At 43.0% G+C, this 13,079-nt stretch overlaps 1 protein-coding gene across 1 annotated transcript; it reads right to left on the bottom strand.

Moving 5' to 3' along the window:
• Window positions 1-2,420: 2,420 nt before the first annotated feature.
• On the bottom strand, window positions 2,421-11,562 carry DRG2 (developmentally regulated GTP binding protein 2). Its single transcript, XM_075179216.1, has 13 exons — window positions 11,416-11,562; window positions 10,313-10,473; window positions 9,434-9,523; window positions 9,236-9,296; window positions 8,967-9,057; window positions 8,441-8,513; window positions 8,263-8,353; window positions 7,349-7,446; window positions 6,306-6,382; window positions 5,335-5,423; window positions 4,652-4,710; window positions 3,129-3,182; window positions 2,421-2,828 (listed from the first exon to the last, which is right to left on the bottom strand). Exons 1-13 carry the CDS (start codon window positions 11,477-11,479, stop codon window positions 2,742-2,744), a joined length of 1,095 nt encoding a protein of 364 aa, XP_075035317.1. The 5' UTR covers window positions 11,480-11,562; the 3' UTR covers window positions 2,421-2,741.
• Window positions 11,563-13,079: the final 1,517 nt, after the last annotated feature.

The raw sequence follows: 13,079 nt of genomic DNA, 5'->3' as shown, positions 1-13,079 counted from the left end.
CCTGGAGGTAAATGTATCAAGCTGAGATTTTTCTGGTGGGTTTGAAAAACCAATCAGATTCTAGCTATCATTTATTTAGTACATTCTACAAAATGATAGCTAGAATCTGATTGGTTGCTATTAGGCAACATCTCCACTTTTCAAACCTGCCGGAAAACTCTCAGCTTGATACATTTACCCCCTGGAGTGCCACAGATTACCAGTTATTATTAAATAAATTCATACAACACGGTGAAGCAGGAGTCATCCTCTCATATATTATTACTAACCTTTATAAAGCACCAACAGACTGTTTAAACATCAGTCACTGCCCCCAGTAGAGATTACAGCCTAAATTCTCTGCAAAGCAAACCCACACACTACGGTAAATGTCATCCAAAGCCAATTAACCTACCAATATGGGGTTTATTTCGGACTACCCCTGCTTGAAATGGAACCCATGGCCCCAGTGCTGTGAGGGTACAATGCTATCCACCATGCCACCCATAAACAAGAGTCCGCTGTGGAAAAAAGCATACCCTCACGTTTCACTGGGAATGTATGGAAAAAAATAAAGTCAAAATAAAAAATAAAAAAAAACCTTTTTAGGTTTGTCATTCAAAATACTCCCTCATCTTTATCTTTCCTCTCATTAAATTAAGGCCACAAGCCTACTCTGGAGTGTTTCCATGGTAACCACTCCTATTTTATCTGGAAATTGTCACTGGTATAAAGCGTGCATTGCTTACGCTGATCACCAATGAGCCAGGTGATCATAGCGTCTAACATGTCCAATGGTGATTGAGGAATCCTTTTTTAATATAATAAAAATGCACCTTTCCTGGCGCTCACATAGAGGTGCACATGACGGCAGATTACTGACACTTTTGGGAGCCAAAGTTGTTGGCGATATAAATTTACCTGAATCAAAAAGAATAATATGAAAGGAAGGACACATAATGTGAGAAATTGAGAAGGGTTTAGTTATATTTGATGGAAGTACTAATATTTCTGATTTAATCAGGTAATAAACTGTTCACAAATAGACCAGGTGTAGCTGTGGATGGTATCAGGGCTGTTTCTAAGCATGCAGAGTCTAAATAACCAGCTGTCATGGGCTGACTGACTGAGGCCATTAGACTCTCGCTTTCCACCTGTCCCGAGACCCATTTATAAGTCTCTCTGATGGAACATTAGACCTTTTACATGTCTCTACACCTCGTGCCCACTGGCGTCAAAATACATGCCTAATAGCGTTTTCTAACCCTAAAATTGTCACGCATGCAAACAGGCGTGACGATGGAACCTATAGTCTCCAGTGTGACCATACCCATTTGTGTTTGCACTTGCGTCCGTAAGTGTTTTTTTCTCCAAGCGCTGCCTGCTCCGTTTTTTTGCATTCAACACCAGTGTAACCCATTGATGTCAATGGTGCATCCTCCATCGACATCCCCAAAACGAACATATAACGCTTGTTAACCATGGCATATCGTACACGCTCATGTTTGACACCTGGTGGCACCAACATTGTTGAGTTAAGTATCTGGCCATAAAGTAGACCCATCATCTACACCAGAGGTGCCCATCTCAGACCACAGGGCTCACCAACAGGTCTTTTTTTAATCATACACGGATGAGAACCTATTTGGCTGGGTCAGTAATTATCACACCAGGAACGCAGGAGACAAATATATATATCTATAATATAGTGGCGTGTTAGTCTGTCTGTGTGTGGAAAAAATAAAACCAAGCTGCAGCGCCACCTGCTGGGCGGAGTTATACACTGACCTACTAAATTCTTAGTGTGTGTGGGAAAAAAAAATTCAGAAAGGGCTGAAATTTGGTATACTAAGATGTTTTTAATTTGTTCATTTAATTTGTTAATTGTTAAAAGTGTTTATAAAGATTTTAAAAAAATATATATATATTTCTTGAAGGAGAAGTGACAGTTGGGAGTGGTTGGTGGTTGCCGGGGGTGACAGTTGGGAGTGGTTGGTGGTTGCCGGGGGTGACAGTGGGGAGTGGTTGGTGGTTGCCGGGGGTGACAGTGGGGAGTGGTTGGTGGTTGAGGCCTGGGCTATGGCCCAAATGCATAACAAGAACCTTTTTAACACCTTAAGTAGCTTGATTTGACTAGAATGCATGAGTATCATGCACGGGTTAACATATATATATATATATATTTCCAAACGTAATTATTAGCCCGATTTATACATGGCAACTGATATATTAGCTTTAGCGCAGACGCAGTGGGCGGAGTCATTTCTTAAAGTGCCCTACCATTTATGAGGTGGAAACTAAGCCCCAAATGCTGCAGGAGAAAACCAACACACTGTGCAATTGCCAAATTCAAAAAAATTCCTTTGCACAAAATATTTAAAAATTCTATTTTGGTGTGAGCGCCGCTTTCAGAGAACAATACAAAATTCATAACCCACACATTTGCCAGTATGAATAAAGTACAGATGTTTTTGTTTATTTGAGGTCAACCAGCGAACACGCCGCTCAGTCAGTCACGTTACCGGCGTTGGCGCTGTTCCGTGAATGGCGTTGTCTCGGAGGTAAGCAGAAAGGTAAACCGGTGTGTTTTGCAGTATATTTTGTGAGGATGAACAGTCGGACATTTTGTGGTAACTGATTCGCTCTGTTGTGCAGGACTTCAACGTAAAGGAGAAACCATGTTAGTGGTCAGGTCTTTATGCGTTTTGGACATAAGGTGTTAGGCAGCAGTAAATGCCTGTTCCGGGTGTGGGACGTCCATTTTATTTCTTGACTATCTGGATGACGTCCTCGTGCTCCATGTTGTGGGTGAGTCCTACTCGCTGGGGGCTATATTTAGTGCTCGTTCCCTGTAAATAAACAGAGGTGAAAAGGAATAAGCAGAAATAATCTCATTTTGGGATGTTAAATTGAATCTGACACCTACATAAGATGAAGGCAGCAGCCATTTTGTGGCATGTACCAGCGTGCAGCCTATCAAACTGCTGGAAATCAGTGACATCACTGAGGCGTGGCCTGACTAATAATCATAAGGCACAACTTATATTTAAGAGGTGCTGGTTAGCCAGTGAATACTTCATGAAATATTGGTTCAGCCCACAAAATGGCTGCCTCCGTTATGTGCAGGTGACGAGACATCAACTACTTACCCAAACCAGGGCATATTTAAACTGGCTGGCGAGGGTTCTGTGAATCCGATGACACTGTTAGAAAACAAAATAATTTGGGTCTCAATAACAGGTTAGCAACCATGGTGTCATGTCAACATAATACATATATACCCTTATCAGGGGCAAAGGCGGGATTTGTAGAGGGGGGTTTCCACACCACCAGTGGGCGTGACCAGCATGCATGGGGGCAGGGCTATAATATTAGACAGTGCTTGGCTGTTCTCCAACACTTCCTATCCCTATAATATACATGGGCAATGCTGCGTGTACTACTGTTAGGTGCACTCAGCTCTCTCTTTTCAAGCAGAGCTGTGTGAAGTGGGAGCAGGGTCCAGCCACCTCAATTATACAGTGCCCCAGGCTTGGAGGGGGGTTTCCAGGCATTAGAAAAACCCCCTCTGTTTGCCTATGCTTATTTTACACTCCATGTAAGAGACATCAATTCAAAACATGAGAAGAAGATTAATGCACAAGATATACAACTACCATCGTTTGCTGAGTGGGGGGTGCCATAGTAACTCTTTCCAGAGTGGGTGGTACTAGGATGTAAAAGTCCAGGACTAAGGAAATTCTGTATTAAATATCTGTCTAGGATTTACTTTTTTTTATGTTTTTCAAAGCCAGATAGATGTACCTAATTTTATTTTGCTAGATTTATCCGTACTTAATATACCAGTTTAATTATTGGACTGTGACTTAGGAAAGGCTTACACCTAAATATGGCAGTGCGCATTGAGCCACATCTGTTCTGCCATTACTGGGAAGGCAACTTACTAGAATGCAAGTTCTTATGTTCAGGGTCCTCTCTACCCATTGTCTCACGTCTGTCTACTGTCCGTCTCCCTCGGACGTCCTGTCAGGTCTTTTCCTACATTCTGTTTGAAGCCCCAGTTTTACGTACACACTCACATGTGTTACCTATATGTAACCGGCTCACGCATTTGTGATTCTGCTTAGTGTATTTGTTACGTCCTATCTGTATTCGTGTGAATGACCGTCAATATGGAACCTGTGGTGCCTTATGAATAAATAATAATTATAGCTTGTTCTGTAACAAAATCTTTTTTCTTTTACTTTTTGCAGTTTCACTTTAATGAACATCTCAGAAGACTTCCTATTGTATCCATATAATGCCTATATACAAGGAATAACTAGTGACTGAAAGGGAACTTAGACAAGCTGTGGAACTACAAATCCCAGCATGCTTTCTCAACCCACAGCCAATTATAAAACTGTGCTCTAAGAGATTCCACGTTTAATCCCTTGCTCCCTAAAGGACAATGTTACTACACCTACTAGCCTCTATCAGCCGCCCTATTAGGCTTCCTGTAGGGTCCCTTAAACAGGGTTATTGTCAGGCTGATGTGAAAGGAATAAACAAACATATCAATTTATAACGTAGGTCAGGGGGGGTGACCATGCTACACCAACACCACGAACTAGTTTGTACGCTCCTGTTATCCCCAAACGTGGCTCCCACGTAGACGCATCTATAGTCTTACCACGTGTTCCACGGACGCTCCTCTCCGAAGGATAATGGCATCTGAAAAATCAGGTCTCTCTGTGGAAGAACCGGAAGAGAATCATTAAACGCAGAAGGAAAGAAAGAAGGAACGGCCCTTAAGAAGGTGAACGTAAAGTTCTGAGAGCGGCCACAAAAGAGGACACGGTCAATCACTAACAAACGTTGTCAAGAAGTACAGCAGAATTGAGAAGGGAAATCTAAAAATGGACCGTTATTAAATTTACCATCAGTGTTGAAAATTAACTTTCCCTTTTGTTAATATCATATCTATCCTCAAATCTTTCCAGAATATGGATATTAAATATCATATAGTAAAATGTACTATTGGGGTTTGTGATTTGGGGCAATTATTATAATTTGGGGAACCTATTGAATACCATCTCTTAATTGCTAACTCTATAGGATATAGCTCTTGATGCTTCTTATGGAGTAGTTACAGGAAAGATGATTATCAGAGACGGATGCTCAATGTGTGTCAGCCTGTACTAAAACCATAGCAACCAATCGGATGTTTGCTTTCATTGTCTGACTTGAACTAGACAGATAAAAGCCAGATTCCGATTGGTCGCTGTGGTTTCAGGGCAGATTTGCACCTTTCGGCTAGTTAATATCCCCGAGGGAGTATTGCCCCTCAGTGTCAGCCGGTGGAGAGTCTCTTACGTCCTCGTTTTTTCGTGAAGATACAGGTAAGTGCCAGATATTCCCATAACATTTCCAGCAAATAGTCCAGGTTTAGCTTCATCCCACAGCTGAAAGAAACGAAAGAAAGGGGTGTGATCTAAAACCTCTAAAATTAAAAGGCCCTCTCAAATAGGACCTGTCTGCATCAAAACAGCCAAACAAGATGCTCTAAGCTGGAGACAGTCAACATGGTGTTGCCAGAGGTTGGTGGGGAATTCAGGGACTTGTAGTTCAACGACAAAGCCCCAGGCTGCCTCTTGTTGTTTCACACACACTAAGTAGCTATAATGGCGTAACATATTTCTAACTGTAAATGCAGATTATATTTCACCTTGGCTGTAGTTTAGAGCCAACGGTAATAGAAATATTGCATTTTACATATATTATTAGATCTACTGAAACCACACATGTACATATTGGTATATTGTCCCATTGTGTTAATAGAACATTATATTATCCTTTCATGGGTTGGATATAATTACTTAATGCGCTAGGAGGGATTGCCGTGTCTTGTGCTGTATTAGTTACAACAGATAGACCCCACCTGCAACTTTTAATGAATGTTCTCACAATGGGGGGGTAGATTTACTAACCCTTCTATAAAGGAAAAGTGGAGGCGTTGCTCATAGCAACCAATCAGATTATTCTAGCTATCCGTATTCAGTACGTTCTAGAACATGATAACTACAATCTGATTGGTTGCAATGGGCAACGCCTCCACTTTTCCTCTTTCGCTGGTATACGATAAGTAGGACATGGCCTTCAAAATAAGATAAGAACACATCACAGGAGAACTTATATTATTTTTCTATATAAATTTTATTAATCGCTTTGTCAAACAGAAATTTCAGCTAGCAGAGAACTATGGGAGCCATACTTTTACATGCCTGCTTGGCCAGTACCAGGCCTGGACACTAGAGCACCAACTGCACAGAGATCCCCGTCCTCACCTGATGACCACACTGTGCGGCTGCTTAGCCAGTCTGTCCACTTCCTCCATGGAGATCTGATCTATCTTGTTGTACACCTGTAGAGACAACGCAGGGCGTTACTCAAAGGGAAATCATCACATCCCATCACGTGTTGTGTAAAATTAAATATATTTCAACTTTGATGGGGCTTGCTGTGTGCTAGACATTTAAAGAAATATAGCAGCATGCAGTGAGCAACATCTAACCGATCTTCCAATTATAAAAAGCTGTGATGATATTTGAGGAAAGTCAACATGGAACGTTGCCAACCCCACAACATTTTAAAAAACATTGACCGAATTTAATTCAACTTGGGAGTAACAGATTTATTAAAGAATGATCAGGACTCATTCAGAGACAGATGAAACCGCTAAATAATTGAACACGCGGGACAAATTACATTTAAAATATTAATGCCGACCATTACAAATATATAGGGGTTGCCAAAACCATGCTCTCCTAACATCGTGTAGTAGTCAGACCACGTTAGGAATACAGGGGTACAGTTTTAGGTACCTCTCTACAAGTAATACGTAGGAGAATTTGATAGGGTCCAAAGGCGGAGAACATGATACATTTAGGTAATAAAGGAGCGATAGTATAAAGAAATATTATACAAATTGGACTTCCTTATATTAGAAAGACGGCACCCTAAGGTGACCTAATGACTGTGTGTAAACATAGAGTCCAATACAAAGATTTGTATAATAAGCGTTTCATACACAGGACGGTTTAAGTGGCATCCACTGTGTCTGGAAGAAAGACTGTTTAACACTCTGCACAGAAAGGATTCTTTACTGTAAGAGTAGTGATGAAATATTAATGATTGCTCAGAGAACTCCATTGGACAGGGATAACACACCATATATAGGTTTCTGTGTGTGCATATTTGCAAATGCATTAAAGAACAAAGGTCATGAAAGGTCACACTGGGGTAAATGGATCTGACTTGTGAGCACCACATGAAAAATGTTCACCATAGACAGTAACAGTAAGAAAGTGGGAGGAGATGGGGGACTCACATAGAGACAAGGCATATACACTCGGTTTCCTACAATAACATCAATGAAGTCATCAGGACTGCAATCCTCCCGGAACAGCACCTCTGCGTTGAACATTTCTGGAAGGAGACATATTAAGGACCAAACCTCAGCGGAGGTAGAAACGGTTCCATATTGCTGGAGTCCACAACACACTTTACAGAGTTGACGTTATCCATCTTCTTGTGGCCATTATGAGTGAGATACGTTGTACAGAAACGCTAGTTGCAACACAATTTAGGTGTGCACATCTTATCTATTTTATTGTCATTTAGACAATTTTACCTATATTTTCTATTTCTTGTATAGGTGGTTACAGACTCAGCCAATTTATCTGGCAAATGTAATAGTAATTCCTCTTCCCATCACCTAGCGTTCCTATTCTAGGTATATACAGTATGTTTAAACATATTGTGGATTTACATATAATCTGTCAGCTATTTATAAACAACTGACCATCGAAGCAATACCCATAACCATGGAAACAGTCACTGTAGTCCACACTTCGTTTTCACGGGGACAGATATTGCTAATGACGGTCAGTTATTCACAACCTGCAAGTTTATTTTGGAGTTTTCAACAGCCAATTTTCGGCAAAAATCCCAATTGAAGTATCAGGAGTTATTCAGGTTAGCTGTAGTACGCAACATAGGAATTAGAATAGGATAAAATTATTTTTTTAATGGAGTAACCTTTTAAAGACTTCCTCATACAGACAATTTCTCTCCTAGAGAAAGTAACATCAATGTTCTGTTGGCTATTGGTTATTAATCAGCTGGAACCTCTCTAAGCCCGTAGAGGCAGCAGGACCAAAACTGGATATTATTACACTGAAAGAACTAGGGTTACATCAATATTCTATTAGCCGGTTTTGAAATGAACACCATAAAGGATACTGTATTCGTGTAGAATTAGTTGCACCAGTTTCTCTGAGCACTGAGTCAGGGGTACAGTAGAATTGAACGAGATTCCGCCTCCTTTCTTGGGCTACGGGCAAAAAACACGATGTTATCAGAACTGTGCCAACATAACTGCAGGGAAGCATGTTATGTGCGCTTATGGCTAGTTACCAACCTTAAAATATATATTGGGCTTATCTTTGTTCAGTCGAATGCCCACGGATTCCAACTCCTTCTCTAGCAAGGATCTGACACAGAGACATAAACATTTATCGTTAACAAGCGTATATTACATTACGCCCTTTAAAGACCATGCTACTAGATCTGTTACCTGTTTTGATAGGAATAGGCTGTGAGCTGGGAATCATATTTATACTTGCACTAAAGCCAAGTAGTCTTGTATGGCCACTGGGGGGCACTGTTCCCCTGGAGGCAATGGCTGATACTTAAATTTAACATAGACATGAACATTACAATATTACTCATACTAATAAATGGTGGCAATAGGAATAAGTATTCCTTGCACCCTATCACAACCAAGATTATTTTATTCTGTCGTCACCAAAACAATTTCCATATTTATTCAACATTTAGTTGACGAGGATTCAGACGATTGTGCTGTAAGCACCGATATTACCCAACTGGTTTGCTCAGTGGGCACCGAATCTAGGGGCAATGGACCTAGTGCCCACCGTACTGACCTCTGAACTTCACCCTTTGTGGCATCCAGCATCATGATGACAATGTCCGATGTCCGAGCCACGGCAATCACCTGGCGACCTCTGCCCTTTCCTGCAATGGAGAGCATTAGATCGTATTGGGCACATGACGGGTGACCGTGGTTTAGAGAACAAAACAAACATCTGTGCTTTGCAGACGATCACTGTATCCACGCTCCCATAAGACCACAATACAGATACACAGCGCAAGATGTAAAAAATTATTAACGGGCTCAAGAGCTGACACTTACCCTGCGCTGCCCCTTCAATAATTCCTGGAAGATCCAGAAGCTGGATGTTCGCTCCTTTGTACTAAAAACACAGAAAAACATCTACATATAAAAATATTCAAGTTGAAGTTGACCCTATTCATAGCCAGGACCTCACTCAGTTGACGCAGGACCCCCCCACCCCTCAACGCCCGTGTGCACATTGATGCTTGGTCCTACCTCTATCACTCCCGGAATACATGTCAGCGTCGTGAACTCATAGGATGCAGCTTCACTGGCTGTGGACGTCATCAAACTCAGGAATGTGGACTGGAAGACAGAAGTTTATCAATAAAAAACGTTGACCTCGATAATGATATCAAATAGGTCCTGTAGCTCTGCCTTCAACAGGGTGTAAGAAACAAAAACAAAGATTATATACCCATTTATAATCCCAGCCAGTATTTTGGCTAAAATAATCGTTACCTGTCCCTGCTGGGTAGGTGGGAACAATCTACTGGTAGTGTGGTCATGGAGACGCCAGAAACGTACCCTACAATTCTACAAGGTTACAGAACAATCTACCAGACTGACGTTATGAGTGTTGTCGTATTTAGTCCCCTGCAGACTGGACCCAACAGAGGTAGGACATCAGGGAAAACAGACAATTTATAATTTGTTCCTAATGACTAGAATGCAAATGGTATCTAACTTTAGTCATCATCAAAGTGGTTCACAGTTATGACAATATAGGTGGCGCTGTTGCAATCTAAGCACAATTTCCAAGGCCATATGCAGTGTGAATTCATAACTCAACACCAGTATTTAGGCACTATAAAAGCGTCCTTCATTTCAACACACAATGAAGGCCGCCATTTTTTGTGTGATTTTCCAATATTCATAGGGACATAGCTTATAAAGTCACTAAAAACTAGTGACATCATCAGGGTATAACATTGTGTGACAACACACTAGACACATATTTAAATATCTGCCTTTCAGAGTCTCCCCTCCATAGTCATTGGTTCCTTAAACTGGGTAGAGGACACCTGGACGGCCAAGAAGAATGGTCAGTGGGCGACTCACTTAGTGCTAGGATTAGAAGGGGTGTTTACTAACCTTACCCACGGAGGGGAAACCAATCAGTGCTACCCGGGCATCTCCAGATTTCATAACATCGAAACCCTCGCCTTTGGCTGCAGCAGATTTGGATGGCTCTAGAAGCTGGGCTCTGTACTTTGCAAGCTTTGCCTTCAGGAGTCCCAGATGGTATTCAGTAGCTGGAAGAGATGACATAAGAGCATGAATGCTGTTATAATACAAGTACAAAGAGTTGTATGAACTTTGTTTCATATAGATAAGAGCTCTGCGCCACGCGCAGCGCAGAGCTCCCCTCGCCCCACAAAGCGCAGAGCTCCCCTCGCCCCACAAAGCGCAGAGCTCCCCTCGCACCATAAAGCGCAGAGCTCCCCTCGCCACGCAAAGCGCAGAGCTCCCCTTGCCACGCAAAGCGCAGAGCTCCCCTCGCCACGCAAAGCGCAGAGCTCCCCTCGCCCCATAAAGTGCAGATCTGCCCTCGCCCCACAAAGCGCAGAGCTCCCCTCGCCCCACAAAGCGCAGAGCTCCCCTCGCCACGCAAAGCGCAGAGCTCCCCTCGCCACGCAAAGCGCAGAGCTCCCCTCGCCACGCAAAGCGCAGAGCTCCCCTCGCCCCATAAAGCGCAGATCTGCCCTCGCCCCACAAAGCGCAGAGCTCCCCTCGCCACGCAAAGCGCAGAGCTCCCCTCGCCACGCAAAGCGCAGAGCTCCCCTCGCCCCATAAAGCGCAGATCTGCCCTCGCCACGCAAAGCGCAGAGCTCCCCTCGCCACGCAAAGCGCAGAGCTCCCCTCGCCACGCAAAGCGCAGAGCTCCCCTCGCCCCATAAAGCGCAGATCTGCCCTCGCCCCACAAAGCGCAGATCTGCCCTCGCCCCACAAAGCGCAGAGCCCCCCCATGCTTCATGCACTCCCAAACTTTAAAAACATGTGCCTGAAACTGTCTTGCACAGTACAACTTCCCACCAGGTGTCCTGATTCTGTGCATCATGTATGTGAAGGTTCTGTGACTGGGCAGCAGTGACACATAATGGGACCACAGTGCAGTGGACATGTCTGGAGGTGTCCTGAGCCTGCAGAGAAGAGGAGACCCTGGAGGTATCAGTGCAGGGCTGCCCCCTCCTCACCCTTATTCTTCTGGGTCCTGGCGATCTCCCTCTCTATCTCCGCGATCTTCTCCAGAATCCCCATGTCTGCGGCCTCCTGACTGCATGCAGCACACACACAAGAGGGAGGACTGCGCACAGCAGCCGGGAGAAGGGCGGGGCCGCGCCTGTGACGTCATCACACCTCGCCCGGCGGCCATCTTTGGTAAGGGCAATATGCCCACACTCCTCCAGGACAAGTCTATGGCATGTACCATCAACTTCTATCCAGCAGCTCCCTTGGGCTGGCCGGCGTGCTGAGACTTGTAGTTCTCGTTGCTTTAGAGACATATATATAGTGATCATTTAAAATGTAATAAAGTATACTATAAATCACATAGGACATGATGGGGTTTGTAGGGCTCCCAGGTCCACAGATACAGTATTATGTGTGACACATGAATGTTAGCTGAAGTGGATAATTTATAATGGAAAAAAAATATTTTATAATTAAATTAATTAGGATAAATACACTTATTCTAGAAATTAAATTAAATTAAAACGTTGACAAAAGTGTCTCAGTTCTACCAGCTCAGCAGCGATCTGTCCCAGGAACTCTTTTATAACTTTGGCAATTTGGACACATGAGAATTTCATCCCAAACAAAAAATATACATGATAAATATAAGTAAACAAGCATTAAACAGACAAGTAACAACATAAAGGTACTTAGTGCTGTATTTAACAAGGGGTGAAACCAAAAAAAGACACTTTTCACCACTTTAACAAAATTAACACTGGACAAATCAGTGATTTCTCTGGTATTAACCTAATTACTGGCACTTACCGCTGTCCCCATAGCAGCAGCATTATGTAATTTATTAAGTAACTTTTCGCTGCAGAGTGACGTCCTCTAGGCCTTTTCATCGCCTCTATGGCCTTGCTGTACCCCTCCCGAATGAAAGCGCTATATTCATAGCATGTTCTCTATTCGAATAGGAAAAAAGCTTTGTAGAGGAGGGGTGTCTTTACCTGGGGTCCCAGAGCAGCCCCTGCATAGTAAGTAGCAGCAGCACTACATTATGTATCGCTGGGATTTTTAGTGATACAGGTGAATGGAAGGTGAAAGGGTCTGAGCAACAAGTATTGATTCCTTATGGTATATGGGATAATCTCCCTCTCTCTCGCTATATGGGACTCATCCATCAGGCTGTATGGTCTCTCTCCGCTTCCATCACCAATAATCCCCCTTTTTAATAACCCTGACTTCCCTCCAGGCCTACACAATTCCGTGTTCCTTCCGTGGCACTCCCGAGGAATACGTTTCCTAAATGACATTACTCACAGTATATAATTTCCCCAATTCGCGGACATTCGAGCTACAATTGATCTCCCCACTCGGATATTTTATCAATTCCTGCAAATTCGCAATTTTCACACCATCACCAAATTGCATCTCTCGACCTCTCACAACAATCGAAACATTGTGCCTGCGCCAGGCATCAATGTCAGGTCTTATATGTCCTCTGAATTAATCGCTCCCTCTAATCCTCCTCGAGACCCTCGTGAGTTGGCATGGGAACATGACCTGTGCTCTCCTCTTGATACGGAGGAGTGGTTGGAAATTCGGGACAATGCTGCCTCCAGCTCAATTTGTATCCGGATAAAGGAAAATGTTTACAAACTCCTCTTCTAGTGGTACTATG

Source organism: Mixophyes fleayi, chromosome 7 (assembly GCF_038048845.1).
Source record: "Mixophyes fleayi isolate aMixFle1 chromosome 7, aMixFle1.hap1, whole genome shotgun sequence".
In the NCBI taxonomy this organism is placed as follows: domain Eukaryota; kingdom Metazoa; phylum Chordata; class Amphibia; order Anura; family Limnodynastidae; genus Mixophyes; species Mixophyes fleayi.
Note: the sequence above shows the minus strand (reverse complement) of the source record. Positions and strands in the feature narration are given on the sequence as shown.